General features: G+C 47.3%; 1 protein-coding gene across 2 annotated transcripts in view; it reads right to left on the bottom strand.

Annotated features, from left to right (window-relative positions):
• GALNT14 (polypeptide N-acetylgalactosaminyltransferase 14) overlaps positions 1-27773 on the bottom strand; it is a 1160089-nt gene that overhangs the window by 34334 nt on the left and 1097982 nt on the right. For both annotated transcript variants that reach the window (XM_078649859.1, XM_078649860.1), the window contains exon 14: positions 13882-14001. In XM_078649859.1, coding sequence (XP_078505985.1) covers positions 13882-14001 — 120 coding nt within the window. The remainder of the gene's footprint in view (positions 1-13881; positions 14002-27773) is intronic.

The following is a 27773-nucleotide window of genomic DNA, read 5'->3' as shown; positions in this document are numbered from 1 at the left end:
ATTGACTCCGGGTCTGCATTGTTTGTTGCGGTGGCTCTTACCACGGTATCCATTTTTTATTTCCTCCTCTGCCACTTTTTCCTTTTCCCCAGCCTTTGTCTAAAAAAGAAGGGCTAGGAGTATGAGGGAAGAATTGTAGTGAGCGCTGTGGGAACATATGGTATTGCCAACAGGTAGGTCCTTGATATGTTGGCATCCCGTACCCAAAAGCAGGTTGTCACGGACCTTTTCTTGGTTGATTGCTGTAACAGCTGCCATTGCTAGAGTCACTGTTGGATGAGCAATTTCTCCTATGTGAAATTTGACTTTCGTCTGATAAATTATCACCTCCACTAAGCATTTAGGGGTATATTACCAACAACTAGCGATAATTTTTGTCTCTAACTTGTTTAGAGACAAAAATTATCGCCGCACATCGGCGATTTTTATCGCAGATAAACCTTGCTATTAGCAAGGTTTATCGCAAATGCGATAAAAAACTCCCGCAATGCATGAATATCGCTGAAAAGTCAGCGATATTCATGCATTATCGAGCAAATGCTCTTAGCCATGTTATCCACCTCCCATTGGATAACATGGCTAAGAACTGCTCAGGGCAGGTGTTAGCTTTTGGAGATATTCGCGCTTAGCGCGAATATCTCCTAAAGTTGGTAATAGGAGATAGCGATGTTAGCGACTGTTTCCAGTCGCTAACATCTTGGCACGCCCACTTTGCATGTCATTAGTGATAAATATCACTGACATGCAAAGCGGGGCCCAAGATGGTCGCTATCTCCTATTAGCTGTCGCTAACTGGTGTTAGCGACAGCTTGGTAATAGGGAGATAATTTTATCTCCGCTTTCTTGGCTTTTAAAGCCAAAAAACGGAGATAAACCCCCTTGATAATATGCCCCTTAGTCCTCTGTAAAATAGAGATAAACTATCTCCTTGTCAAAAAATGTTATGTCCTTTTGTAACTTGGTAATCTCTTGTTTCATCAAATATTCTTTTTTTTTGGTAATTTCACTATTGATTTCAGATAGTTTGGTTTTGTAAACTGTTAGCAATATTCCTCTCTTGAGGGCCCCTTCTGCTATCTGGATTTTAATCAGTAGTGCATCTGCTAACCATTTAGCGGTGTTTATGATCAAGTTGAGCTAGTTACTGGTGCACTTCCATGCAGCCAGGGACCATTTCCTCCTAAAGGTGTCATCCTCCAGAAAATGACTTGGAAAATTTGAGACAATAATGCCATTTGGTGCAATATTGGCCCTTAAATATTCGGTCATGATGGCTCCATGGAGTGCAATCTTGACCCATTGTCTCTTCATGGCTATGAGAGAGTTCCAATCGTCTGACTGGTTGCCCGATGGGGTCCTGCCTTCAGCCCCTAGCAGAGATGGGGTTCTCAAAACCTCTGCAACCATGTTGTCCCGAAAACGCAAACCTTGGTTGGCTTCCATGCTTCAGGCAGGCAGCCTGCTTATAATAATAGTCTATGGTATAAAACTATCGAAGAGAAGAAGACAGTCGAAGACTTTGACTTTGTGTAAAGGTAGACACAAGGTTGGATTCCAAATGAATTCATTCATATGGGTGTTTGTGTGTATATTATCCCACTTTCAAGAGAGCTGGAGCCGAGCCTCCCCACGCAGGTGAGTGAACCACATGGTCTGTCTTTCAGGTGCAGGAGCTTTTGATGAAAAAAATCAATCTCTGCCTGCCTGTAGATACAGTGGCCTGGCCCTTCATTTAAATTAGGGGGTGGCACCCTTTGCTGTTTTGCCAATTGTGGCAAGGTTCCTGACGCACTGTGGCCATGCAGGGTCTCAGTAGCTGGCATTTCAGACAGGCAGTGTAATAAAACGAGGTTTCATCCAAGATGTAATCAAAAGTAAGTCTTTATTTACACCCACCGGAGGACAGCAACCATTGTGCCAACCTCTCTGGTAGCACTTTAAAACATGTCTCAGGCCTGCCAATGCAGCCTATAGTGCAGATCTAAATTGCCATTTTGAACTGGCAAAATAAACCTTTAGCCAGGCCTAAACCTTCTGTTTTAAAACGTACAAGTGACCCTAAAGAAGGCCCTAAAACCCCTAGAGCAGGATGTATTGTATTTAAAAAGTTTTACGTGCCCAAATTGTGTAAAACTCCTAGATTTGTTTTTCACTACTGTAAGACTTATCTCTGCCATTGGGTAACATAGGGTTCCTTATTCATTTAATACATGATACCTTTTGATTGGAAGCAGATAGGAATGCCAAGTTTGTACTCAAAGGAACTGTAATTTAAAATTCCCTATAATGACAAAGTCTGATTTAAAGTCACTATTCGGAAAATGCCCCTCTCAGAAAGTTGCCATTGACTTGTCCTACCATTCAGTGCCCTCTGCCAGTGTCCCGGGTCACATGACTGTGAATGGCTTAGTTATAAGGCTCTGTGTATTGCTCCCAGACAATGAGAGAAAAGGGGTCCAGGTGTTGGCAAGATGGGCCATTCTCTCAGGATGGCTGTGGTGGAGCTGTTCCTTGCCACTCTTACACTTCAAATGGCTGCCTCCAGCTCACACAAAGGAATCTGACACTTCGATCCTTGGCAGGGCAAGGGGAGGCCTTTCTAGAACCAGATCTGGGGGGTAACATAGGAATTTCCCCCACTCCAAAGGCTGGCAAAAGGTATCAATATTGGACCCTATGACACCTTTCAGAACACTCCTGGACCGGGCAGCACTACAGAAGAAGGACTGCCTTGTTACCCAGATCACTTCCCTGCTGCTACCAGAGGATTGCCAGAGCTTGATGCCTGCATGTTCCCTGGGAGGATGTTCATGTTGCTTGAGGCCTGTCCGGCTCTCAAGAAGGAAGACTGAACCTGCTGCCTTCATCCCCTGCTACCTGAGTTACTTCAAGGGTCAGTTGGGTGACCTCCTGTTCTAAGCTACTGGGCCACAACAAGCTCCAGAGGCCTCCCTGCAACTGCCCATTTGACTTGCTGTAGCTGTACCTGCCTGGAACTATAGCTAGACCTGCCTGAGCCCTTCTGGCTTCTGCTAGAATAAATCCCTGAACCCCTAAAGATGCATCCCCTGGTCCTGGACACTTTTCGGCTCTCTGCAACTGGGAATCGGCCCATTTACACTGTTGTGATGACGACTGCCAATGCAAACCTTCGAAGAACCCAACTCTTCAAGCTACGGCAACTGCCAGTGATGACTGGCAATGTGAGATCTGCACTTCACATTACAGCATCGACAGCCTGAGGTGAGCACAAACATCAAGCTCCAGCAACGAACATCCAGACGCCCAGCAGATGTTAGTGCTACAGAGATGACTGTCCATGATACCAGGCATGCACTTCTTGCTACAACAAAGACAATTCACGTTTCTCCTCTCTCTGCTCCTGTTGGGCTCCTCCACCACAAACTGGACTCTTTTTATTGGACTTTAAGAAGTTAACTTTATCAGTGGGACTAAACTGGTCTCTGTACCTGGCCTGCACACTATCGTGGGTGGCCTGAACTTGTGACTTTCTTCTGGTCTAGCACTACCAGATGACAGTGAGTGGCGCTTCAAGCTTTTACCCACTATATCTACCTAAACGTTGTAATTTAAATAACTGCGGTTCTACTGTTTGGATTTTTGTTGTTATGTTATGTTAATATGTTTTGTATAGCGCACAGCTGCCTCAGCAAAGAGGTGTCCCAGCGCTGAAGGAGGAACATAGAGGCTGGAAGTCAGAAAAAGCACTAGACTTTGGGGAAAAGATGGGGTTTAATAGCTTTGCGAAAGGCCAAGTAATTCTTCATGGCACGAATGGAGTATGGTAGAGGATTCCAAAGCTTAGCAGCCAAAAGACAGAAAGAGCGTCCGCCTGACCGTACCCCCCTCATGGAAGGCACCATCACCAGTCGTTGTTCAGTAGAGCAAAGCTGGCGCGTAGGGTGGTAAGGGGACAGCAGATTGATCAGGAAGGCCAGAGAGGAGAGTTTGAGGATTTTAAATGTAGTACAGAGGACCTTAAATTTCATTCGGTTGGCCACAGGAAGCCATTGCAACCGACGGATGGCCATAGAGGTGAGGCAGGTTCTAGGGAGGCATAGCAGGGTTCTAGCCGCCGCTTTTTGGACTCGCTGTAATCTCAGGGTTTCGATCTTGTTCAGCCCTAGGTACAGCACATTGGCATAGTCCAGTCTTGATAGAATGGAGGCCTGGATGAGCATTTGCCTGACTGGTGGGTCAAAGAATCCAAGCAACGGTTTAAGCCCCCTAGGTATGCCAAAGCAGGTCCCCGCTACTTTTTTGGTTTGGAGCTGGAAACTGAGACCCAAATCTACCCAGACTCCAAGATCTTTCATCGCCTGCTTAGGAATAGGTGCACAACCCAGTATAGCTGGCCACCCCCATCCCCCCATAGCTCTTGATGGTTACCCACCAGCAGGACCTTTGACTTGCTGGAGTTCAGTTGGAGACAATTGTCAGTTATCCACTCCACCACAGCTGTGAGATCTTCCCTAAACTTAGATGCTGCACTCCCAGTGTTGTCGGAGAGGGCTACCACTAGCTGTGTATCATCAGCATATGATACGATGGTGAGCCCTCTGCTCCATGCCAAGACTGCCAGAGATTGAACCTAGAGATTGAAAAGCAGAGGAGTCATTACGAAGCCTTGTGGGACCCCTTGCTTATTGGCAAGGAATGTGGAGGCAAACAGGGGGGCTATAACCTGAAAGGTCCTATTTGAGAGAAAGGAAACACACCAGGTCAAAGCTGGGCCTACAACACTTGCTTCTTTTAACCTGCGTGACAAGATCAGATGAGAGACAGTGTCGGATGCGTCGCTGAGGTCTATCAAAATCAGCACCGACGTATGTCCCTATCCAAAGCAAGCCTAAGATGTTCAGAGACAGCCAAGAGAGCAGACTCCGTACTGTGACTTGAGCAAAAGCCATTCTGAGAGATGTCCAGACAGTTGTTTTTACCAGAAATCTTGCAAGAATGGAATGGACATAGGTCTCGGTGACCTTACCAATCCATGGGAGGAGGGAGTTTAGGTGATAATTTTTCAATTTGGCAGCGTCCATAGTAGGCTTTTTAAGTAAAGGAATAACCTTTGCTTGCTTCCAAGAATTAGGGACAGTTGCACTAGATAGAGAGTTGTTAATCACCTGTTTTAAAGGTGACAGGAGCAAAGGTAGCAATCGCATAAACTGGTCAGGTTTTTGAGGATCGGAAGGGGAGCCTGATTTGATCTTGGAACACACTAACCGTAGTTCCTCCAAGGAGACCTGCGGAAATGAATCCAAAGTATGAGCAGGGGGCGGACTCGGGACAGGGTCAGAGCTCCTAGAAGTTTGAGTGAAGGACAGATAAATGTTCTCCACTTTTTTAACAAATAAAGTAGCCAGAGCTTCACACAAATAGGGGGCACTGCAGGGACCCCATGCTGTTTTAGACTTTTCAATATGCAGAAGATAGTTTTAGAGGTGTTGTCACTGCTCCTAATTTCCCCGGCAAAATAGGCTTTGCGCGCAGTGTGAATGGCCCTGTGGTAAATTTTCATTGCTGCTTGATAACACTTTTTCTGTGAAGGGTCATACTCCCGTCTCCAAAACCGTTGCAGCCGTTTTCAGGTTTTACGCAAAGTGGCCAGGTCATCGTTATACCATGGGTTGGATTTGGTAGTACGACTGACTGACCACTTTGCCGGGATAAGAGCATCCAAAGAGCTGCAGATCCAATCTGAAACTGCTTTATCAGCAGCATTAGGGTTGTCAGGAAAGCTGATAGCAGACCTGGAAAGAAAGTCATGCAATTGGACAAGGTCAAGTTTATGCCAGGGGCGTTTAAAAGCAGCCTTGTGAAGCTGCTTCCACGGAGGGGAACCCCCTAAGAGAGACATAGTAATCAAATAGTGATCTGACCAGCAGACAGGAGTAGGAGTGTGAACTAACATAGAGGGCAGATTTGAAATCACTGGGTCCATAAAATGTCCTGCAGAGTGAGTGGGGCCCTGGATCAACTGCATCAGCTGACAGGCACCCAGGTTAGCCAGGAAATTGCCAAGCTCCATTTCCTGGGGGTTTCCTAAGTGCAGGTTAATACTCACATTTTATTCATGAAAATGATTCTATTTATCTAGATTGGCTTGGGATTTTTCTTGTGTAGTGTATTCACGTTATTGCTGTTTGTGTGCTGCATAAATAGTTTACTTTTTGCCTCTAAGTTAAGCCTGACTCCTTAGTGCGAAGCTATCAGAGAGTTAGGCACAGGTTAATTTAGTGGCTTATGTGGTTCATCCTGACAAGGATTGTGGTTGTTACATGAGTGAGGCTTCCACCTCCTCAACCAATAACCCGGTTTTTCTGACAAACGCCTTTCTTAAACTCAGACGTTACATACATCATTATGTAACGTCCTTCAATAATAGTATCAAATTTGCTCTGTTTGATTGTTTTTTTTTAAACATATTTTATTGTTATTTTGCACAACAAATATACAGCATGTAATCAATTCCCAGACCCATCCAACCCTTTCAACAATTATATTAACTCCTCACACTAGCTCCCTCCTACTCCCTCCCCGATCTACTACTCCCACTATCCCCGGTATTCCCCTACCCCACCCCCCTGGTACCGGTGTGTTCTAATCAACTACGGATATGTGTCGCTTAGAGTGTGTGACTTACGCCCAGGATTTACACTTTGGGTAGGTCAGTGCTCCTCCTGCGCTTGCTCAGTTCGTCTTTGTGCGTCTTGTGCCTGCCGGTCCATTAGGGAACAGACGAATTCTACCCATGCTCTTGCTGTGTCCAATACTTTCTCATTATTCATGCGCTGCGCTTGTCTAAGTCGTATTACGTCCTCTGCATTAGACCACTTAATCAATTCTGCCCTCCATCTCTTGCTACTAGGACCTTCGCTGGATTTCCAGTGCATTGTTATTTCTCGTTTTGCAAGTACCAGACCCATGTCTACAAATTTACTCGTCACTTTTGTTTTGGTGATGTGTGGAAACCAGTGTAGTATACACGAGGCCATGTCAAATTCTAAATTTCGGTCCATAATCAAGTTCAGGAGCTCTCCCGCTTCGCTCCAGAAGTTCCCCAACCTTGGGCAGTCCCACAACAGGTGTTGCAATTCCGCCCCTACGTCAGCACACCTGGGACACACCGCATTCTCAGTGTTAAAATATCTCAAAATCTTGCCCGGAGTCAAATACGCCCTATGTATTATGAAGAAGTGTACTAGTTGAAAACGTACGTTTCGGAAGCTTTTCCTTGCCCTGCGCAGGATTTGGCCCCAAGTGGTTTCTGGGATGGCTTTTCCAATCCCCTCTTCCCATTTTAGTTTTAGTGTGTCTAGCAGAGTCAATCCCTCATTCAGCATCCTCGCATACAGGCATGTAACTGCCTTAAACTTGCCCGCCGCCATTACCACATACTGACACGCCATCGTTGTCGTAGGTTCTACCAATCCCCCTCTCCAGTGTTGCTGTAGCGCTCGCACCAAGGCTGCATGCACCAAGAATCCTCCCCTAGGTAGGTCATATCGCTCCTGTAAAGCCTGGTATGGGAGCAATGTGCCATCCTCATATAAATCTCCAAGCACCTAGATACCTGCTTGTTCCCATCCTTGTAAGGAGGACCAATCTACTCCATGGGGCAAAGCCGTAGCCATTCCCAGCGGAATCTCAGGGGCATAAGGATGCAGGACCCCCGCCCGCCACTGACTCCAATTCCAGCACAGCCGTAGTGTTTTTTCCTCTAGAGTAAGATCCCCGAGATCTAACCGCTGCTGGATAATGAAGGATAGGATATGTCGCCGTATGCCCTTGCCCTGCAGATCCTCCGGCCCCCTAAACTCCTTTGCCACCGCTTGTGTGAGGAGCTGGAGCTGTGCTGCAAGATAATAGAGTTCATAGTCCGGGACCGCCAGGCCTCCTTCCGCCTTTGGCCTCATCATTGTCTTCAGTGCTACTCTACGTCTTCCCGATCCCCAGAGGAAACCCACCACCATGGACTGCAATAACTTGAATACCGAACACGGTACCCACACCGGCAAGGTTCTGAACAAGTACAACAGCCTAGGGAGTGCCACCATTTTTAACAGGGCTATGCTCCCCATCACGGACAGCAGCAGAGTACTCCAGAACGCCATGCAACCCTTCAGTGCCCCTATGCACCTCTCTATGTTTCCATCTAGAATAGCGTCAGCTTCGTGATAGACACGTACCCCAAGTGCTTCTCGCATTGACAACAGCAAGTGGCCTAGGTCTCTAGCTTTCCCGTAGACCTCCAGTAGTTTTGGTGCTAGCAGATCTATGTAGTGCAAATAAAACTCTACTGATAAGCCATCTACCCCTGGTGTCTTATTACGTGCCATGCACTTCACGGAACTCCGAATATCCTCAGCTGTGATATCTTTTCCAAGGCACTTCGCCTGTTCCTCCTCCAACTGCGGAAACTGTAGATTCACTAGGAAGGAGTCAATATCTTCATCTCCTACCTCCAATTTACTCTCATACAGCGATTCGTAGTATCCCTGAAACCTGGCCATTATTTCCTTCTGCGTGTGCACTACAGCCCTGTCCTCCATTGCCAGTGCCAGTATTGGTGAGCCCCGCGGAGTTGGATTAGCCAGCCATGCTAGTAAGGTGCCCGCCCTGTCTCCTTCTGCATGAGTCTTTTCAACATAACCCTTATAGTCAAAACAGCGCAGTCTTTCAACTTACAGTGGCCACTGCTTCCTTAGCTTCTGCCACCTCCGCCTGCACTTCCGGCCTCTCAGGTCTCGCTTGTTCTGCTAACCTCAATCTGAGTTCCGCTCTGTTTACAACCTGCGGCAAAACTCTACTCACTCCAACATATTTACTAATACAGAGTCCCCGTATCCCACCTTAAAGGCATCCCACTCCACTGCCCTAGTAGAAGCCGTAACCACATTTTCAGCAAAGTAGTGCATGATCCCTTCCCCCACTGCGCTCCGGAATACGGGGTCTTCTAATGTTTCTGGGCGCAATCTCCAAGTTGGTATGTCAGATCTTTCTCTCGCCCAGTGCATAGTAATCAGCAACAGGTTGTGGTCAGACAATGTCCTGGTAAGGTATTCTGAATTAGTAACAGTGGACACCACCGACTGCGAACATAATATCGCGACCAGCCAAACTTAAGTTTGTGTAGTGACGAAAAATACGAATAGTCCCTATCCTGTGGATAATGCACCCTTCACAGGTCTACCAAATTCCACCTGGTCTGCCAGTCCAACCTATACTTTGACAGTCTGTGGACCGGGGAGTCCAGCAAGGGAGGATGCGATCTGTCTTGTGAGGGGTCTGATATTGAATTGAAGTCCCCTCCCAGCACTATCGGGCCTGCCAAATATTGTGCTAACGCACTGGACAACCTGTCCATGAAGCGTATTTGATCCACATTCGGCGCATAAATGCTGCAGAACGCTACTTCTTTTCCATATAAACTCCCTTCAACTGCCACAAATCTACCCCCAGAGACTATAGTTTGCCGTATCACCTGAAAGGCAACCCCCACCCTGACCCAGATCAGTGCCCCTCTCGCATATGCCGAATATGATGTGCTGAAGACCTGCCCTCTCCACCTATGCTGTAGTGCCAGTCCTTCAGCCTTAGTAAGATGTGTCTCCTGAAGCAACGCTACATGTATTCTCCTCCTAACTAAGTAAGCATGAATCTTGTTCCTCCTTGACATCGGGTGTAGTCCCCGTACATTCCATGTAACGCAGCGCAAATCAGGTACTGCCCCCATTGTCACACCGCAATCCATCCTCCCCCCTAGCAAAAAGCAGAACACACGGGTAAACAATACACCCCACCCCATCCCCAAACGCCAAGTACCCCCCCCCCACCCAAGAACAGGACCTAGAACAACATTGCTAGTCCCCATCTAAACCATTTCAACTTCAAACACACACCGAAACCTATCAGTAGTCACTGTAGGCGTGCCTTAAGGGCAGTGGGGGGAGACTCCAAGCCAACGGGTGACCTCCTGCGTGCTACTATAATCCCGCCTCCATCCCTCAAATAATCACAGCTAGCCCCCAGATCCCTTCTAACATAGGATTCCTGACACAGTGCATAGAGAGGCCAGCCCGCCCCAGCCCAAAAGCCTAGAAACATCCTCCGCCCCTCCACTCAGCAACGATATACCCAGGACACAATAAATACAGGCAAGTCTCCATCTGCAGACCTCAGCCACCCTCACCCTATGCTACAAATTAAACTGTTACTCATCCAGGAGTCCATCTGCCGTTGCAGGGGTGACCAGAGGCAGTTTAAGACTCTCCGCCTCCGATGCTATGTCATTCGATTGGGCCTCGTCTTTTTCAGAGTCTGTGCCCTCTGGCAATTGCAGTACCGATTCTCCAGACAACCCCAATACCACATCTGGAGCCTCTTGTCTTCCCAGCTCAGTTTGTGCCTGTGAAGGCTTTCAGGCCTCCTTTCGCTTGCGTCGGAGGCGTCGCGATTGGCGCTGAGGGAGGCTTCTATACTGTTCTTCAAAGTGCCACCCGTGCGATCTGTTCCAGCCCTGTAATTCTCCAGGCATGCCCATGCAACCTCACGAGTGTCATGAAACTGTGTGGTACCGTCCAGCATTATTTTCAACTTTGCAGGAAATAACAATGCATACTGAATGGCTTCTGATCTCAGTTCTTTTTTAATTGTCAGGAAGGAGGCACGACAGCGTTGGACTTCCCATGTGTAATCCGGGAATATCGTCACCTTACTGTTGTCCACTTGGTAGGGCCCATCCGTTCTTGCTTTCTGAAGCAATAGATCCCTGTCTCTGTCATGCAGCAACTTAGCCACCACCGGGCGAGGGGGACGTCTGGGCAGTGGGGGCTTAGCCGGTACTCTATGCGCCCGTTCCAGTGTATAGAAGGGCAAGAGCCCCTCCGCCGCTACTACCGTGCTCAGCCACTCTTCAAGATATCGCACCATGTCCGTCCCCTCCACTATTTCGGGCAGACCCACTACTCGGATGTTGCTCCTCCTATTACGCCTTTCGGCATCTTCTGCCCTTTTTTCCAACATCTGTATTTGCTCCAGTGCGTCCGCCACCTTGTTATGTAATTCCTTGTGGGCCGGTGCCACCTCCAGCAGTGTATCTTCTACTTGCTTCACCCGATCGACTAGCTTAGAGTGATCAGCCCACAGGAGTCCCAGCCCCGTCGCCACCTGTGCAATGTCTTGCTGTAATGCAGTGCGTAAGTCTGCAATCGCCGCAAGTATTTTATCAAACTGTTGCTGCATTCCAGGATCTTGAGAAGTGCACGGCTCCTCCAGCTCAGTCTAAGGCCTCGACTCTCCATCCGACAGTTGGTGACCTGCTCCAGGCCTCCCCCTTGGTTTCCCCATGTTCCGGGCCTCCAAAGTGTGGGTAGGTGCAAAGATGTGCTCAACGGTGCTCTGATTCCTGGGTGTAATATCAATAGCCCGAAGCCTCACAGGGCAGGGCAGGGATCCTGCATTTCAGAAAGATCTCATCCACGCAAGTGGCCTGACAAGAAGGCTAGTAGCGCCAGCACTGCAGGGCATCAACACACTCCATCCTTGCCGTCCTCAATACACATCTCCAAGCACACCGCTGTGCGTGCTTTGCAGTGCATTACTTCCTGCGCTCCATGCTTCTACTGTTGGCAATAACACTATGCCTGATTCCGGGCTATGGCAGCAGCTTGAGGGCTCCCCTGGACACCTAACACAGCTCTCTCACCCCTCCTGGGCCTACGCCACTTCCGGACTGGCCAGCACTCCAGCCCTCATCGCCCACTCCAGGTGTCAAACAGAGCACAGGGGCGAGTCTCGACCCCCTCCCATGTAGGGGAGGACTCCAATCTGTAGGCCAGGGCCACTGTTCCTCTCCGCAGGAAGTCCCTCCAGCTGTCGGCTTCATTCCCTCCCGCGCCCGCCACAGCTTGCAGGCCGCGACCGCCCTCACAGCCCCACAGCCGCCTCCGCAGCCCGGGGCCACCGGACAGGCCACCCCCCACTCACCGCAGCAGGCTGGAGGTCCACCATACAGCTCTCGGCCGCCACCTCCTGCTGCACTGTGCGCCGCACCGATGGGGCCTGTTCTTGGTGCCGGGACCGCTGTCCGCTCACTGTCTGTGCTCGCCTTGCCTCCACCTGCAGTACGCGGCCGTTATGCCTGAGCTCCCGACTCGGGATCTCCTCATATGTCGTCTCGCCGACCAGGCCCCTGCACACAAGGCCGAGCGAGAGGTCCAAATCCGCAATATTTGGTCATGCAGCACTCAGCCACCTCACTCCTATGTTCGCCTCGCGGCAGAGTCCCCCCTTCAGTAGCACAGCGCCTGAAGACAGTTAGCTGGTCCTCGCGCTCCTCCCAGCCGCCAGCTGCAGTTAGTCCTCGGTCCACACAGCCTGCACACGGGATCCCGAGGTGTACAGACCTCGAAATTCACGGGTTCCGCATTCGCCCCAGCAGTCCGTCCATGCACATAAGGAGCGAGCTCCCCTGTACCTCTCCGGGAAGCAGCTCCGCTCCGCAGCAGTGCTAGTTGTTCTCCGGCGGGGCCGCCGCCATTTTGGTCTCCGCCTCCACTCGCGACTTGGTGGCAAATTTGGCCGAAATCATGCAGCTCTCAGGGCGATTTACAGCAAACCTGAGCCGGGGCAGGTCCGCATCCCCCCACCACCTCACCGTGATCGTGGGCAGTCTGGAGGACCAATTTTAAACAGGATCGTGCGGTGATGGAAGGGGAGCTCGGCGCTCACACAGCCAGCTCCATCGGCCTCCTAGCCACGCCCCCCCAAATTTGCTCTGTTTGATGAGCGGAGCTGTGGGATTATATTGTATATATTATTTCTACTTGACCCGACATGGTTTACAATTAAAATACATTTTTACATGGACATTATTTAAGGGTCCCATCTGTGACTTTTGGCTTGTTCCTTGCGAACCTTGGTGCTGCCTTTGCAAAAACTGTCCTCAGTGGTGACAAAGGCAAAACCGCAGCTCAGATTATGCCCCTAGGCTGTAAACTCTTTGTTCTGGAAAACACTTACCTACAGCAGTGCAATATAAACTCTCCTAAATAAAATTAAAAATGAAACTAGAAATGCACTTTTTAAACAAGATGTTGTTCATTGTTATTATTGTATAATGTGTTTCAATAAAAAAACATACCTCTGTGCTGTGAATGAGTGATTAAGAATGCTAAAGAATCATTTAAGTCAATAACATATTTCACACTCAGTATATGGTCTTCATCCAGTAGTACAGGTGTACAAAGCCACTATTTTGTTTTGTAAATCTTTTTTGATTGTCTTTTTGTAATTTGCCAGTACTGTTTTTTGCTTTGAGTATACACTAGGGAAACCGTTAAATCATGAGTGTGTTATAAATCATTTGGCCTCTCAGTGTTGCTTTGTGTTTTTTAATGTATTCAACCTCTATCAAAAATACATATTTATTGCACACAGTAAAAAAAGAGAAATGTATGATATTACTATAATTTCAGCACCCCCATCTAAAATGAACATTTATCTGTGTTAATAACAGTTCTGTTAATATATAATTGTGCGATTTAGAGCCTTTTAACTTCAGCAATGTTAATTACTGTAGTGACATCAGGATTAGGATCACAACACCACTTTCCACAAAGATTTGAAGTCAAGATCATAAGATGTCACTTCCTATGATATCATGTGGTCAAGTAGGTGGTTATGTGATGTAACTTCTGATTTTGATTCTGCCATTTCGGAGAACTTATGCCCATACATTTTTACTTTACAGAAGATGTTTGTTAGGCCAGCTCATTTTAGTCTTCTACATAACATCATTCATCATTCATAAAGACATGGAAACAACTGTCTTGTCAAGAGTTAACCTGGCCATACCTGTTTTCCTTCCCCTTCTTTGCATATTGTGAGAACCACCTGAGATCCTGGGAAGAGGGTATGCACCGAGAAGCAGAGATCATGCTGTTTTATATGCTGGGCCTTTGTGTATGTCCACTCCTGGTGCAGAGAAAGAGAGAAGGATAACTAGCTTCAGGAGAACACATTCACCAGTTAACTGGTGGTAATACAATGATCTCAGAATAAACTATCTAACAAAGTAAAAATGATATACACATTGTTCTGTATGGAAACAAGTTTATACAACATTGATATTGGCAACATATTGTTCACAATAAGAAAGTAATAATAACACTGCTTTTTGTAAACCATATGATAGCTCTAGATACATCTGCACTACAGAAGGTACATTTGGCAACCATGGCAAGCACTGTAACAAAGACGTTTTAAGGCATGGGCAAAGTTTGCAATTGCTTAGGGCCCCCACTTTCTAAGGCCCCCCTGGCATTGTGATTTTTCTCTCCCTCTAAATTACATTTGTCGAGTTTTCTATCAGAAATTCTCTACCTCTACTTTTGACTCGGTCTCTCTCTTTTAAGGGTCCAGTATACATACATAATTATATGTTAATATGTATATTTGGTATTGATGCAAGATTGAATTAGCAGATAATAGTAAAATAAAATACAAAAGTTTCACAAAACAGGGGTCCCTATAATATGTTTGGGCCAGTGCCCCAAACTTCCTACGATGTCACTGCACTTGAAGGTGTAGGAATAAGACAATGATGCAGCAAAGCAATGTCTAGAGATGAAAATATATAGTTGTAGTATCACAGAGTTTAATCTGAATACAGATATAGCTAAATGTAAACAGGCTCTGGTAATATGGCTTTTAGGATTACTGCAAACTGAAGTAAACAGAGAGTTAAAAAAAATCTCCCCTTGAGTACTCAATCAAAAGCACAGAAGATCATTCAATCACTCAACCCTATTGTCTTCATACATTACTCAATTAGGCCTCCAATTCAACCAGAGGTAAGTACCACAGAAATATTAGATTATTAAGATCTTTAATGCCACAGATTCCCAAATCACATCAGATATAAATAGGAATTTGCATACAAAAATGTATCTAAATATCACGTTAATGAATTCGATGATGATCCGAAATCAAGACAAAACGGTTCTTTTTTAGCACAATTTTTGGAAAGACAATAACAAGAATTAGAGAAATCTGTTTGTTGACTCAATTCATTACATCAAGCCACTTTGCGTACTTTTCCACCAAATACTAGTCAAGTCAAGTCAATAAACTTTATTCGGTTTTTGAATACAAAACCATAAAAGTTACACAAATACAATATATACAAACAGTAGATAGTTAATAAATTTTTAAAACACACAGGCTCTGTTACCTCACAATAGATCATCTAAGAACGGGTATAAATGAGTAGACTCTACATGTCCATAAAGTGCCTAGATTTCATAGTTGCTTTTAAAAGCCCTACTATAAAAATGATACAATCATCCTTCAGCAATTGAAGATACATTAGTGCTGGTCTGACTTGATTTAAATTCAACTTCTTTAAAATAGGAACTAAAAAAAGCCTCCTTGGGACTTCATACAATTTACAAAAAAACATGAAGTGCAGCAAATCCTGAGGAGGCTTTCCGTCGCAGCCACAGGAAGCTAGCACTTGACCTCTGGAGGCCACCTTGGGTCTTGCTAGCAGGGGATGGAAAAAGTTCATCCGGAACCTAGTTAAAAGAAATTTTTCATGTGTCGTCAAAGGCCCCATAAGGTATGGTTCTGACAGTGGCGTCGATTTAAGCAATAGATATGCCCGAACACTCGGTTTCTGTGCCTCTTCTGCATCCCGATCTGCTTGCCTTTGGCTCAGAAATGCTGACTTGGTTAATTCTACGTCCTTTCTCACAATAGCATCTGGCTTAAAGAATAAAACGCCCCGCCCAATCCATTCAAACCCTCTTTTAATCTAATTAAGCCAGGGGATACGAGCCACATTATCTAAGGACAGGCATTCTCTTAAGATCAAATGAGTGAGGATTAGATCTTCATTTAACTAAAACGTTAACTAGAAGATCAGGGGACTTAGGGCAAGGGTATCACATAGGTAGGAAACCCCCAATTCCTCATGTACCGCCATGTTCGAGGTTCCTCGCGGGACACATAATAATCTTTTTAGAAACCCATTTTCCACTACCTGGAGGGGTTCTGTTACCGTGTATTCCCAGATCTCACTACCATAAGTTGCTATGGCTAAGCTTTTTGCTTGATACACTTGTAGCATAGCTCCTGTCGGTTTCTTTCCCACTTTAGAGGCAAAATTAAAAAAAGCTAACTTGACCCGAGCCAGTTCCCCCTTTTTTCTCTGGATTAAGGGATCCCATTTAAGTTGATCTTCGAATAAGACCCCTAAATAGGAGAAAATATTTGTGCGGGGAATCTTATCATTGTTTTCCCTACCTTCGTGACATAGGACTTCGAGTTATTGATAGCCAAGTCCCGGTCTGTCATAAATCCAGAAAATGCAGTTAAAAGAGTTTGTAAGCCCAGTTCGGTTCTGTATATTAGGACGGCGCCATCCGCATAAAGCAGGATGGGATTGCCCCGCCGTCCTACATAGGGGAAATCAGCTCCAGTTGCCTTCAGCACATTTTCTAATTCATTAAAATAAAAATTAAATAAAAATGCTGCCAGAATGTACACTTCCCGAACACCCTTCAAAATCTCAAAGTCCCTTGATACCGGCAGATTTTGTGAGATCCTGACATTGGCATTAGTTAATGAATGCAGGTCCTCAGGAAAATTAACAATGCTATTTTCCACCCCCATTGCCCTCATGGACTGCCATAGCTTGGCCCTATTTACACAGTCAAAAGTGGATGACAAATCCTTGAAGGCAAGGTGGATGGTTCCAGGATGCGCAACAGTGTATTTATTCAGTAGCATAAATAAATTAAGACACTGAGCAACAGTGGAGCCGTCCGGGCCGGAAGCCATACTGGACGTCCGACAGGATCCTGTTCTCATCTGCCCAGGTTGTTAATCTCTGCAAAAGGACACGACTCACCACTTTGACCACTGAATCAATGAGTGAGATTGGTCTGTAGCAGTGAGTACTATTTCTATTGCCCTTTTTGAACTGGGACTATGGTTGAAGAAGCCCAACACTGAGGACACCCATTCTTTGCCGCAGCATTAAATAGTGACTCTAGAATTGGAGCCCAGAACAAGGGGTCTGACTTAAATAAATCCGGGGGGATCCCATCAGGGCCTGGGACTTTGTTGATGGTTAGCCCTAGAATTCCTTCCATGATCTCACTCCTATCAAATCTTATCACAGCATCCTTCCTATTCTGAGGTTCTCTGCGGATAGGCTCAAGCGGGGTTTCAAAATGGAGTACCCACTCCTCCTCTGTGATGTGAGCCACAAGGCCCTTCCCCCTCCTTGTCAAACAGGGGCCCATTCACAACACTCCAAAACCTCGAGCTGTTCCTCAGAGTGCTAGAGTTAATCAGCTCCTTCAAGGCATCTTCCTTCAGCGCTCCCTTACGTTTGGCCAGGGCCGACTTGTATTTCCCTGCGACAAACGCAGACCTCAGATTGGATTCTTGGTTTGGCAATCAAAGCTTCCCTCAGCCAATTAGCTATTTTGGAGCAATCAGAGTCAAACCATCTGGGGCTGTGTGCTGCCATGCAACTGGCCAGAGCACTTAACAGATCACCCACTGTTTGCGCTATTGACTCGTAGGCACCGAGGATCTCTCAGGGTATCCCTATTTGTGGCCTCCCCAGTTTTTGTCGATAATGGGCCTAACATAAAGACTGTTATTGGGTTATGGTCACTAAATTCACTTTCTGCAATGTTAAAACCATGAAAAAGGATAACAGCGACGAAGAGATTAAAATAAAATCAATAAATGATCCTCTTCCATTTTCTTTATACGTTTGTACAGGGAACTTGGTGTGAGAATCAATTAAAGACATCATAACCACCAAATCTAGTTTGTTTAACATATTTTTCAGTTCCCCTTGAGGGAGATGTTCAAAACGAAAGCCCCTCATACGGGGGCAGTCCAACTCCGAAATGCAAGATGTTGAAGGGTTACCACAAGGATGTATATTAAATTCACCAGATGCCGAAAAGTTATAAAATCTATGGCCCATGCATTGTTTTATGAGTGATCCCAGGTTGGTAATATTACACACCTCATGCGGACGAGCTGCTGAGTTATAAAAATTAAAGATTCCCAATCTAGTATCACCCTGATTTCTGACAGTGCCAGAATTCCCAGGTATGTGGATGGGATCGCCTGCAGCTTGCCACCCCTTGGTCTTCCACTCGCCGATGGAATAGCGGGGACAAAGAAAGTCTTATAGCCTTCTAAAAAAAGACCGCAATCCACCGACCACATTTCTTGAAGACCGATTACAGTGTATTGCTTCATATAACATACCCAGCGTGGATCTTGGAACTTGTTGGCCAACCCTGCAATGTTCCAAGATAAAAAATTGTTAGGCATCACAGCTTCACAGTTGTATGCCTCACAGCTACCCACCCTGGGGTCTGGGGAAATGTAGCTGATTGTGGTCCAGGGGGTACGGAGGCCCTCAGTCAATCGCAATTCTCCAATCCGGATCAAACTGCGGATCTGTTATCTAACGCCAGTGTATGGGTGCTATAGAACTGCTTCTCTGACTTGGGGGCAAAATGGGCTAGGGCGGAAGGCTGTTGCCTGGGAGCTGGTTTATTTAACCAACCTCCTTTGTGGCGTACCCTAAGACCGTTTTCTGGCATTTCCCTGTGGGGGGCTGGCTTACAAAAATAACCCAGGGGTAAAGCCTTGATAACAGATCCGGTTAACGGAGTGAGACTGATGTCCCTGGATAAAATACGCCCAGCAGTAAAGGGGTTGTCAAAGTTTACGATGATGCAATCTCCAGCGTCCAATTTACATAAGCTCCCTATCCAACTAACACTGTGTCCCTTGAGAATGTTTTTAGATACTCGGGTGGTATTGTGTGTAAACCAGTGATTTAATTTATTTCTCAGCTGCACATAGTTCTCCTTTACCCCATTGGGGAGAGGAGTTACGTTCTCCAGTACCACTACATATGGGGTAGATTCAGGTGGAAGGTCTGTAATCGGAAGACTAAATGATTGATATTTCCTACCCTCTGACCCCTTTTCCATACGTGGCATGGGGGATCCTTCTCTACTAGGTGGTTGGCATGTAGTAGCCAGAGTATCTGGACTTCTGGGCCTGGTGCTGGTAAGATTATTCTTGTCTTGTTCCTCACCATTTGCTGCAATCCTTACAGAAGGCCCACCCCCTACTCCTTCCCACACAGCTCTTTTGCCCCTCACGGCTGTGTCATCTATGTTTGTGGGAGGGATAAGTGTCGGCATAGCCAGAGGATTACAGACAATAGTCCCCTCTAGTTTAACCAACCTAGCTTCTATCACACTTATTTTTTGGAACATAGGGTCTAGTAAGGTGGATAACATAGTTTTTAGCCTTCTCCAAAAATTCCCCTCCACATTGCTATCAATTAGTTGCCATGGCAAAGTTTGGTTCATGGAGGTGGAATTACCCTCTTTGTCAACACTTATGGGGGGGGACAGCTAATACTATCCCCCCTGGGGTTCCCTGCACGTTTTTTTTGATTTTGTGCACACTTGACCCTTTCTATTTGTAGAGGAAGTTTCATTATTACAATCTAATTTAAGCTTAGCTTTCTGCCCTCTGGTGGTCCCCTTAGTTTTCACTGGGCTAGGTTCATGCTCCTTAGAGGAGCAAGAACCAGAGTGTATCATTATAACTGAGGGTGCCGATGGAGGCGGGCTCAGCCTGGCTGGGGAGACATCCTGGTTTGGTGCCGACAAGGAGTCAGGGAATGCAAGGGTTAGGGAAAGTCTACCTAGCAGGGAGTGTGGGTCAAGAGATAACCTGCGTTCTGTGAGTTGTATTTCATGAATGAGGGTGGATTCAGCCCTCAAGATGAAGGCGTCTAGAGTACCAACCACATTTGTCCCCGTGTTCAATTTCCGTTTGCTCATTCTTATCAGCCCGTGGACACACTTTTTAAAAGATACACAAGGTCCTGGTAAAGTGCAAATCTGAAAATACTGGCCGATTACTTAAAGCGATGTGCAGAATACAATGTGCAAAATGCAATATGCTGAACACTATTAAAAAAAAAATTTCCTCAGGGCCTTAATTGTAATCCTAAAAAAGTGCCATGTGCTTCTGTACTAGTTAGCAGCATCAATTAGAACAGTTCATCAATAAAATGGCGCTAAAGTGCAAAGTGCAGTGCAAAATCCAGGCACATAGGACAGAGTCTTTGGTCCAGTATATCTTACAGAGACGAGTTTAGTGTGTGACGGATTGTTCACGCCTTGTCCAGCAAGGCAAAGTACATTGGGGATTATCAAATAGCAAAACAGCACCTTTTCTACCAGCCAAGTAAAGTGTTGATAACACAAGGAAGGGACAACAGTCCCTGTATTTAGGACCTTAATGACATCTGAAAGGGAGGTGGCCCTGCCCTGCCTCTTCCTGGCGATGACGGCCAAGGACTGGCCCACCCTCCGGCAACAGGTGCGCAGCTGGCCGCAGGGGGCAGCTGGGAATTGTAGTCTTGGTTTCACGCCGGCCGTTTCCCTCACGGCGTGTAGGACAGAGCAAAGCCGTTCCCCTCATGGTGCGATGTCGAGAATGCTGAGCCATTCCCCTCACGGCGTCTGGAATTGGCAATAAGGCATGGAAAAACAGTTCCCCTCACGGCATTCGTACCCTGCCACACTTATGGCGGCCAAAGCGGTACAAAAGGAGGTGGTGATGGACGGAGCATCTGAACCAATCAAACACTCACACCCAGTCAAAAGATCTGGGTTTGATCCATCACCGTTCTTTAGCCCACTCTGCCAGCCCTGTTCAGACATGGCCATATGCAAATCAGTCTGACCCTGTGCCTCATGGGAACAGTCCAGCCCGAACTGCCAAGCCATGCCTTCCCTGGACCGGAAACAAGCTTCGGAGGACTGGTTTCTGCCATTACAGCCGTCTTCAGCCCTGCTTGCTTGAATCCAGTGGCAAAGTAAACTGTGTACACCACCTACAACACATACATTATTGCAACACATGCCATCATATACATGTTCAACATACTTGTGACATACCTCAACTCACATCTAGCTAACATCAGTGCCAACAGATTTGCAAACTGTAAGGACCAACTTTTAAACGTCTGACAGTAACAACTTGTCACGACTCACAACCACAAGCCAGGTCCAAACATCAAGACATCCACTACACCCAGACCACGTACCCCCATGGGCTGAGCAGTGTGATGTACACCTTCATGTAAACTATACATCTGCATCCAGAAAAAACAAAATGAACACCACAAAGGAAATGACAGAAGATGGACATGAAAAAAATATGATGAGCCACAAACGCAATGCCACGGACACCTTGCACAACAGAAGCTTGGTTCCAAAAGGACCACAAAGATGGTGAGTGGTATGTGTTGAAGAACTTGCACAAGTTTCTGACACCAAAACACAGCAGCACAGCAAGGCAACATGGTTTCCCAACAGACCACATCAATTGAGACACCTTGCGGCAAAGATGTATAACAGCAAATTCCCTGAAGAAGGTTCCAAATGCAGGAACACCATATCAACAATCCACCCACACATCATTTAAAAAAAATAAAAATGACTCCCACACTCAATCGTCACTAACTCCAGAAATGCAAAGTTAAGGATCATCTTCATCAGTTACATTTGCATAACTTGCATTGGCAATACTGACATCTCCCCCTACCAGGACCACTACAACATGCTCGGCTCATAGTCCCACACGGATGGCATGTGCCTTTAGGATAAGTTACAATACAAGACACAGGTCTATGAAAGCACACGATCTTAATGCTATCCCAGCTACCCCTCCATCTCATCCTGGACAATAATCAGCAGACCAGACTATGCATCTACCATGAGAGCCATACACTGATGATCACAAATGGACCCCTGTCCCAAACCTCTTCTACCAAGCGTTCGCAGCCATCACTCCAGCATAAAAAAATTCTATGAACACAGCTGTGAAATATTGACATTTTGCACATTGAGTGCAAGTGCGCCTAATGATGACCCACATTCAATGAGCTGACAACAATCATCCTGCGCGTACCACACCCTGCACATCTTCCTTGGAACTTTATAGAACAGACTCTGCAGCTGCACCTCCATTCAGAGCCTCACATGTGAATAGCCCACCTATGATTCCAATGCCTGGTTGGCTTGCCTATGATTCCAATGCCTGGTTGGCTTACCGAAATGAGGCATCATGCCTACATACACTACCAGGGTCATGTCTATCATGATGGTCAGAATGCAGAACAATGTCATACATTCACCCCTGCACAGAGATCTGGGCCTAAATCCATCTTTTTTTTGCTCACCATGCCATTCCAGTTTGGACCGAGCCATAGGCCATACAGTCTTTACTCTGCGCCCAATGGGAACAGTCCAGCCGAACTGCCAAGCCAGGTCCTCCCTGGACTGGAAACAAGCATCCTAGGACCTGGCTTGGCAGTACGGGCTGGACTATTCCCACAAGGAACAGGGTCAAGACTGATTTGCATATGGCAGGTCCAGACTGGGGTGGTGCGGTGAGCAAAAGAATGATGGATTAAACCCAGATCCTTGTGACTGGGGGTGAATGTTTGCCTTATCCAGCATTCCGTCAATCAACTGTTTATTTTCCATAGTTTTAGGCATCACCCGAAATGTGAAACTTTTGGGACTGGTGCCTGTGTGTGTGTGAAGATATTACATTTCCAGGCCATCATCAAATATATTGGGGCAGATTTATAAGCCCTGTACGCCACATTTGCGCACAGCCAGCGCCATGCTGTGGGGTATTTACAACGTGACGCACTTAGGGAGATGTGTCACGTTGTAAAGCCCTGCGCCACATGTGGGTGTTCCTGCACAAGGGGGCGGGGTGGATGTTCCGGCGCAGGAAGTCCTCGGAAAAGTGGCTGAGTGAAGATTTCACTCAGTCACTTTTACGGCCATGCTGCGTCAAAACACTGTGCCTGCTTGCAGCAGGCGTAAGGATTGACGCAGCATGTTAGGAATAGGGGCACCCAAGCCTTGCTGGAGCTGCGTCAGTCTTGCGTCACGACTCCAGCAATGCTTCACCCTTACACCACAGGATGCAACACACATCGCCCTCTCCTTGCGCCACGGTTAGCTGCATTGTAAATGCAACACATTTGTGGGGGGGCAGGGAGGTAAATGTGTGTCACATCTTTTATGGTGCATCCCTGCGGATTTGTAGAGATGCACCAGGACTCATAAATCTGCACAAATTAATATTTTCAAGATTTTTAGACATAGCAAGATTTGGCATAGCTCTGCAGCTGTGACTACAACAATATGAGTAGCAATACACATGTACTCACCGGTTGAACCACCAACATTCAGGCCAAGATGGTCGAGCAGGTCACCCTCCCAGCTGGTGGTGTCCTGCCAGCGGTGCTTGATTTGGTGGGTCGTGAGTTCAACTTGAAATAGATGTCCGAGATGTTGCTGGACCAAGGTCCACCTCCCCTTTCGCTCCGCTGTGCCGTATCCCTGGCTGACAAGGCCCCGTGCTGATCATTCTTGGCAGGTAGTGGAAGATAAACCATATAAGGCCACCAAACTCCTTGTCGGTCAGGTTCCTTGACCTGCCCGACATTGTCAGTGGTGTTTTTTAGTGAAAAAAGGAAACTTATAAAAGCTAATAAAGGAAACTTAAAACTAAATATAACTGAGAAAAATAGGAATTACCCCACCCATAAGTTAACACTAAAACTAACTACCCCTATAAACACACACCCCTAAATACAAATAACAATTGGCACACACAAGACTAACAAATGACAAGACAGACCAATGAACTTCAAATTATACAGAAGACTGACAAAAAACACTGCACCAGACAACTCTCAAGCACCACAAAGTCAAACACCCTCCTCCACCAAGCACACACCTAAAAAGAGTAACAGAAAGTGAAACTAACAGTCTACTTCCTGGTTTGGAGGATTCTGGAATTATTACATCATTTCCTGCTTAGATGCGACGCGTTTTGACGTTTTGCATCACGCTTCTGACGATGCGTACTTATTTTAACTATTGCAGTTCATCTAAACATCTGCATGCATGAAGCTTCTCTGTTTTGAGTGTTGCATCTTGCGTTGACATGCATTTGGCTTACAAAGCGGTAAATTTTTCATTTTGTGTCGCGGTTTGTCCAGATGCAACCCGTTTTTGTGGATTTGCAACACTATACGGGTAGATGCAACGCGTTTTGACGTTTTGCATCACGCTTCCGACGATGCGTACTTATTTTAACTATTGCAGTTCATCTAAACATCTGCATGCATGAAGCTTCTCTGTTTTGAGTGTTGCATCTTGCGTTGACATGCATTTGGCTTACAAAGCGGTAAATTTTTCATTTTGTGTGGCGGTTTGTCCAGATGCAACCCGTTTTTGTGGATTTGCAACACTATACGGGTAGATGCAACGCGTTTTGACGTTTTGCATCACGCTTCCGACGATGCGTACTTATTTTAACTATTGCAGTTCATCTAAACATCTGCATGCATGAAGCTTCTCTGTTTTGAGTGTTGCATCATGCGTTGACATGCATTTGGCATTACAAAGCGGTACATTTTTCATTTTGTGTGGCGGTTTGTCCAGATGCAACCCGTTTTTGTGGATTTGCGACACTATATGGGTAGATGCGACACTTCTCAGGGGGGCTGAGTGAGTAGTCAAATTTGAAGATGCTAAACGCTTTGATAATTGTGACACTTTACGGGGCGATGCAACACTTATCTGTGGTCTGAGTGACTCAAATCAGATTTGTCACTGTATAGATAAGCATATGTTGGGGAAGTTCTGCAGTGTGGCACCGCAGGACTTTTGGCTGCGCCACGCTGCGGCAGTCCGTAAAGCACAGTGATGCAACATATTCACAGGAATATGTTGCATCTCCATGCTTCACCCTGCGCTGGCGCACAAACTGTAGCATTGCGCAGGCACCGGACCCCTTGCACCCTTGTGCATGGATGCTTACATCGTGGGGCAATTGTCTGTGTGCATGAAGGGGCACCTTCATGACCATGTACAATCAATAAAGGCATTATGTGTCAGATTTACAATAACTGCCGCATCCCTGCAAATCAGCAGGGATGCGCCAGTTATTTTGCGTGATGGGTGATACCCCTTGCACCACCATGGATGTGCGTGGTGCAAGGATGGCGAGATGTGTGACGCATCTGACGGCGTGAAGGTGACGCAGTGCTGGAGTTGTGTCGCAAGCACAACGCAACTCCAGCACTGCTCAGGGGTGCCCTATACTTGCTGTGCTGCGTCACTCCTTACGCATGCTACAAGGCATAAGGTTTTGACGTAGCGGGGAAGTAAAAGTGACACAGTGAAATCTTATAGATATTATTGCGTCACTTTGACAAGACGTTGACAAGACGTTCCTGCAATGGAACGCCCACCCTGCGACGGATCGCCCACATGAAATCTAACGCAGGTTTCATGTGGCGCAGGGTTTTACAACGTGACGCATCTCCCTAGATACGTCACGTTGTACTTGAGGCGCAACTTGGCGTATGGTTGACATGGCCAAGCTGGCTACCATGGCGGATGCAACCTGCTGAGGCTCTGTGAACGGGCTTTCATCTCACCTATTCAGGCTGAGTCCGGCTGGTCCCTATGTACACCGGATGGCACCGGAATGTAGGGGGCACCCAGTGTTGACCTCCAAAGTGGGATTGCATACTTGCGGTGGCAGAAAATAGACTCTCAATGCGGAGAATTGACACAGGAAGCAAGGTAGAGCCCACCCCTCTTGCGGACCCCCGCCTAATCACTTGACGCCAGCACAGACCCAGAGGTATCCAGAATCGGAGCCCAGACATCCCGCAGACCCTCCATGCCGTGGGTTAGTGGTGGGAAACAACAAGAACGGAGTCACAGACCCAGAAGCAAATGCCTCAGTACCGTGGATGGCGGGCGTGCACCTAAGAGACCGACCCCCGCCGCCCGTAACACCAGCATCCCGCAACATGGCAACAACAGAAGCTCCCTACCTCAGCCCCGCAGGACCAAAGACGAACTCGAAGGCACTAGTGGCAGCCCGAACAGCAGGGGTCGCTGAGGTGTGATGGTGAATGTGGCCAGATATGGCAGAGCGCTCTTGCGGCTCGCCTCCGCTGACATCGCCGATGGGTCACTCAGACACGTGAGGTCTAGTGGGGGCGGAGGTGGCCTTGCCTGCACCTGGGTTCCCGCAGAAAGTAAGGGCCTGCCTGACCCTAAGATGGCACCTCTGCACTGCTACTGCTCCCATGCAGCGTGCCGATACCCTACTTCCAGGTGTTAGTGGCATAGACTTTCCCTGTATACTTGCCGCTCAATGACATCAGCCCCACACTTGAGACAGAGGACCAAAGGGGCCCACATCAATATTCAGATCCCACCACATGCTACGGTGGAGACCTGCCTGACCCTAGCATGGCGTCTGCCGACTTATGTGCTCAGACCATTGCGTACGCCAGGTGGCGCACCATAGCAGGAACAGCCTGAGCACGGAGATGCCCCCGCAAGCCCATGTTGGACAGGATTGAGGGGTCTCCCTCTACTTCAACATAAATTGTGCGCCAACTGCAGGGGGCAGCAACAACACAGCAACTCAACAAGTGCAGGGGACATGGTTGCTGCTGGGAGGGATCGCCTAGAGTGAACGCGGCGGACCTGCATGTACGGCCCAGCTGGGTTGAAGGTGACCTGCCCAACGTACCTCTCCAACCCTACAGAGTTGTAAATCCCCCCTCCCGGGACATCGATGCTGGCCCCCCTTGCCTCATCTCATCCCACTTATATGGGACATTGACAGCACCAGAACAAACTACACCAGGCCGCGTGGAGGCGCCACCACCTGCAGAGACAGCAGAGCTAACCTAGCACTACCACTTGCCACTCAGGTGGAACTGCAATTGACACGATGTGGTAGACCAGGACAACGGCAGCGACACAGGGGACCACCTTGGACACTTCCACCAGCAATCAATCTACCTCCTCAAAAGACAATGCCGCGACGACGGATCACTCCCTCTCAGAGAAACTGGACAGAGTACTGGCGGCAATCGTGCACTCTAGGGTATCCATGGAGCAGCAGTTGGGCACCCTCACCACGGACATCAGCCTCCTCCGCCATGAGCACGGCAAACTGGCTGAAAAGTTCTTGGTCACTGAGAAGATAGGTTCCTCGATTTAGCCTTCAGTGCAGGCACTACAGGACTTGCTACAAACCTTACTTGGCCGAGTGTCCACCATGGAAGAGTGCATTGACGACCTGAAGGGACGATCAAGGTGATGTAAAGTACTTGTTCTTGGGATACATGGAGGCCTGGACAAAATCCTTCACCCTTGATGCAGACCGGACCACGTTCTTCCCCATCGAAAAAGCACACTGTGTCCCTGCACGTTGACCACTGCCTTGCACCCCGCCGCGACCAATGCTGGCAAAATGTCTGCATATTCCAAGATAGAGATGCAGTCCTTAGGGCGGCCCGTCAAGCTAGGCCACTCAGAGTTGAGAATGAAGTCATCATGCTCTTCCCAGACCACTCCCGAGCCATCCAAAGACAGAGGTCATCCTACCTAGAGGTGAAACGACGCCTGCGGACAGAAAATATACACTACTCCCAGCTGTTTCCAGCCCGCCTTATAATGAAACACGATAGCACCACTCACTTCTTCACATCCGCAGAGGAGGCGTACAACTGGGTAGACCAGAACTGTAACACAAGCCATAACGTGGGG

This window comes from Lissotriton helveticus, chromosome 6 (assembly GCF_964261635.1).
Source record: "Lissotriton helveticus chromosome 6, aLisHel1.1, whole genome shotgun sequence".
Taxonomy (NCBI): Eukaryota; Metazoa; Chordata; class Amphibia; order Caudata; family Salamandridae; genus Lissotriton; species Lissotriton helveticus.
The sequence above is the reverse complement of the archived record's forward strand: the minus strand, read 5'-3'. Positions and strand labels throughout refer to the sequence as shown.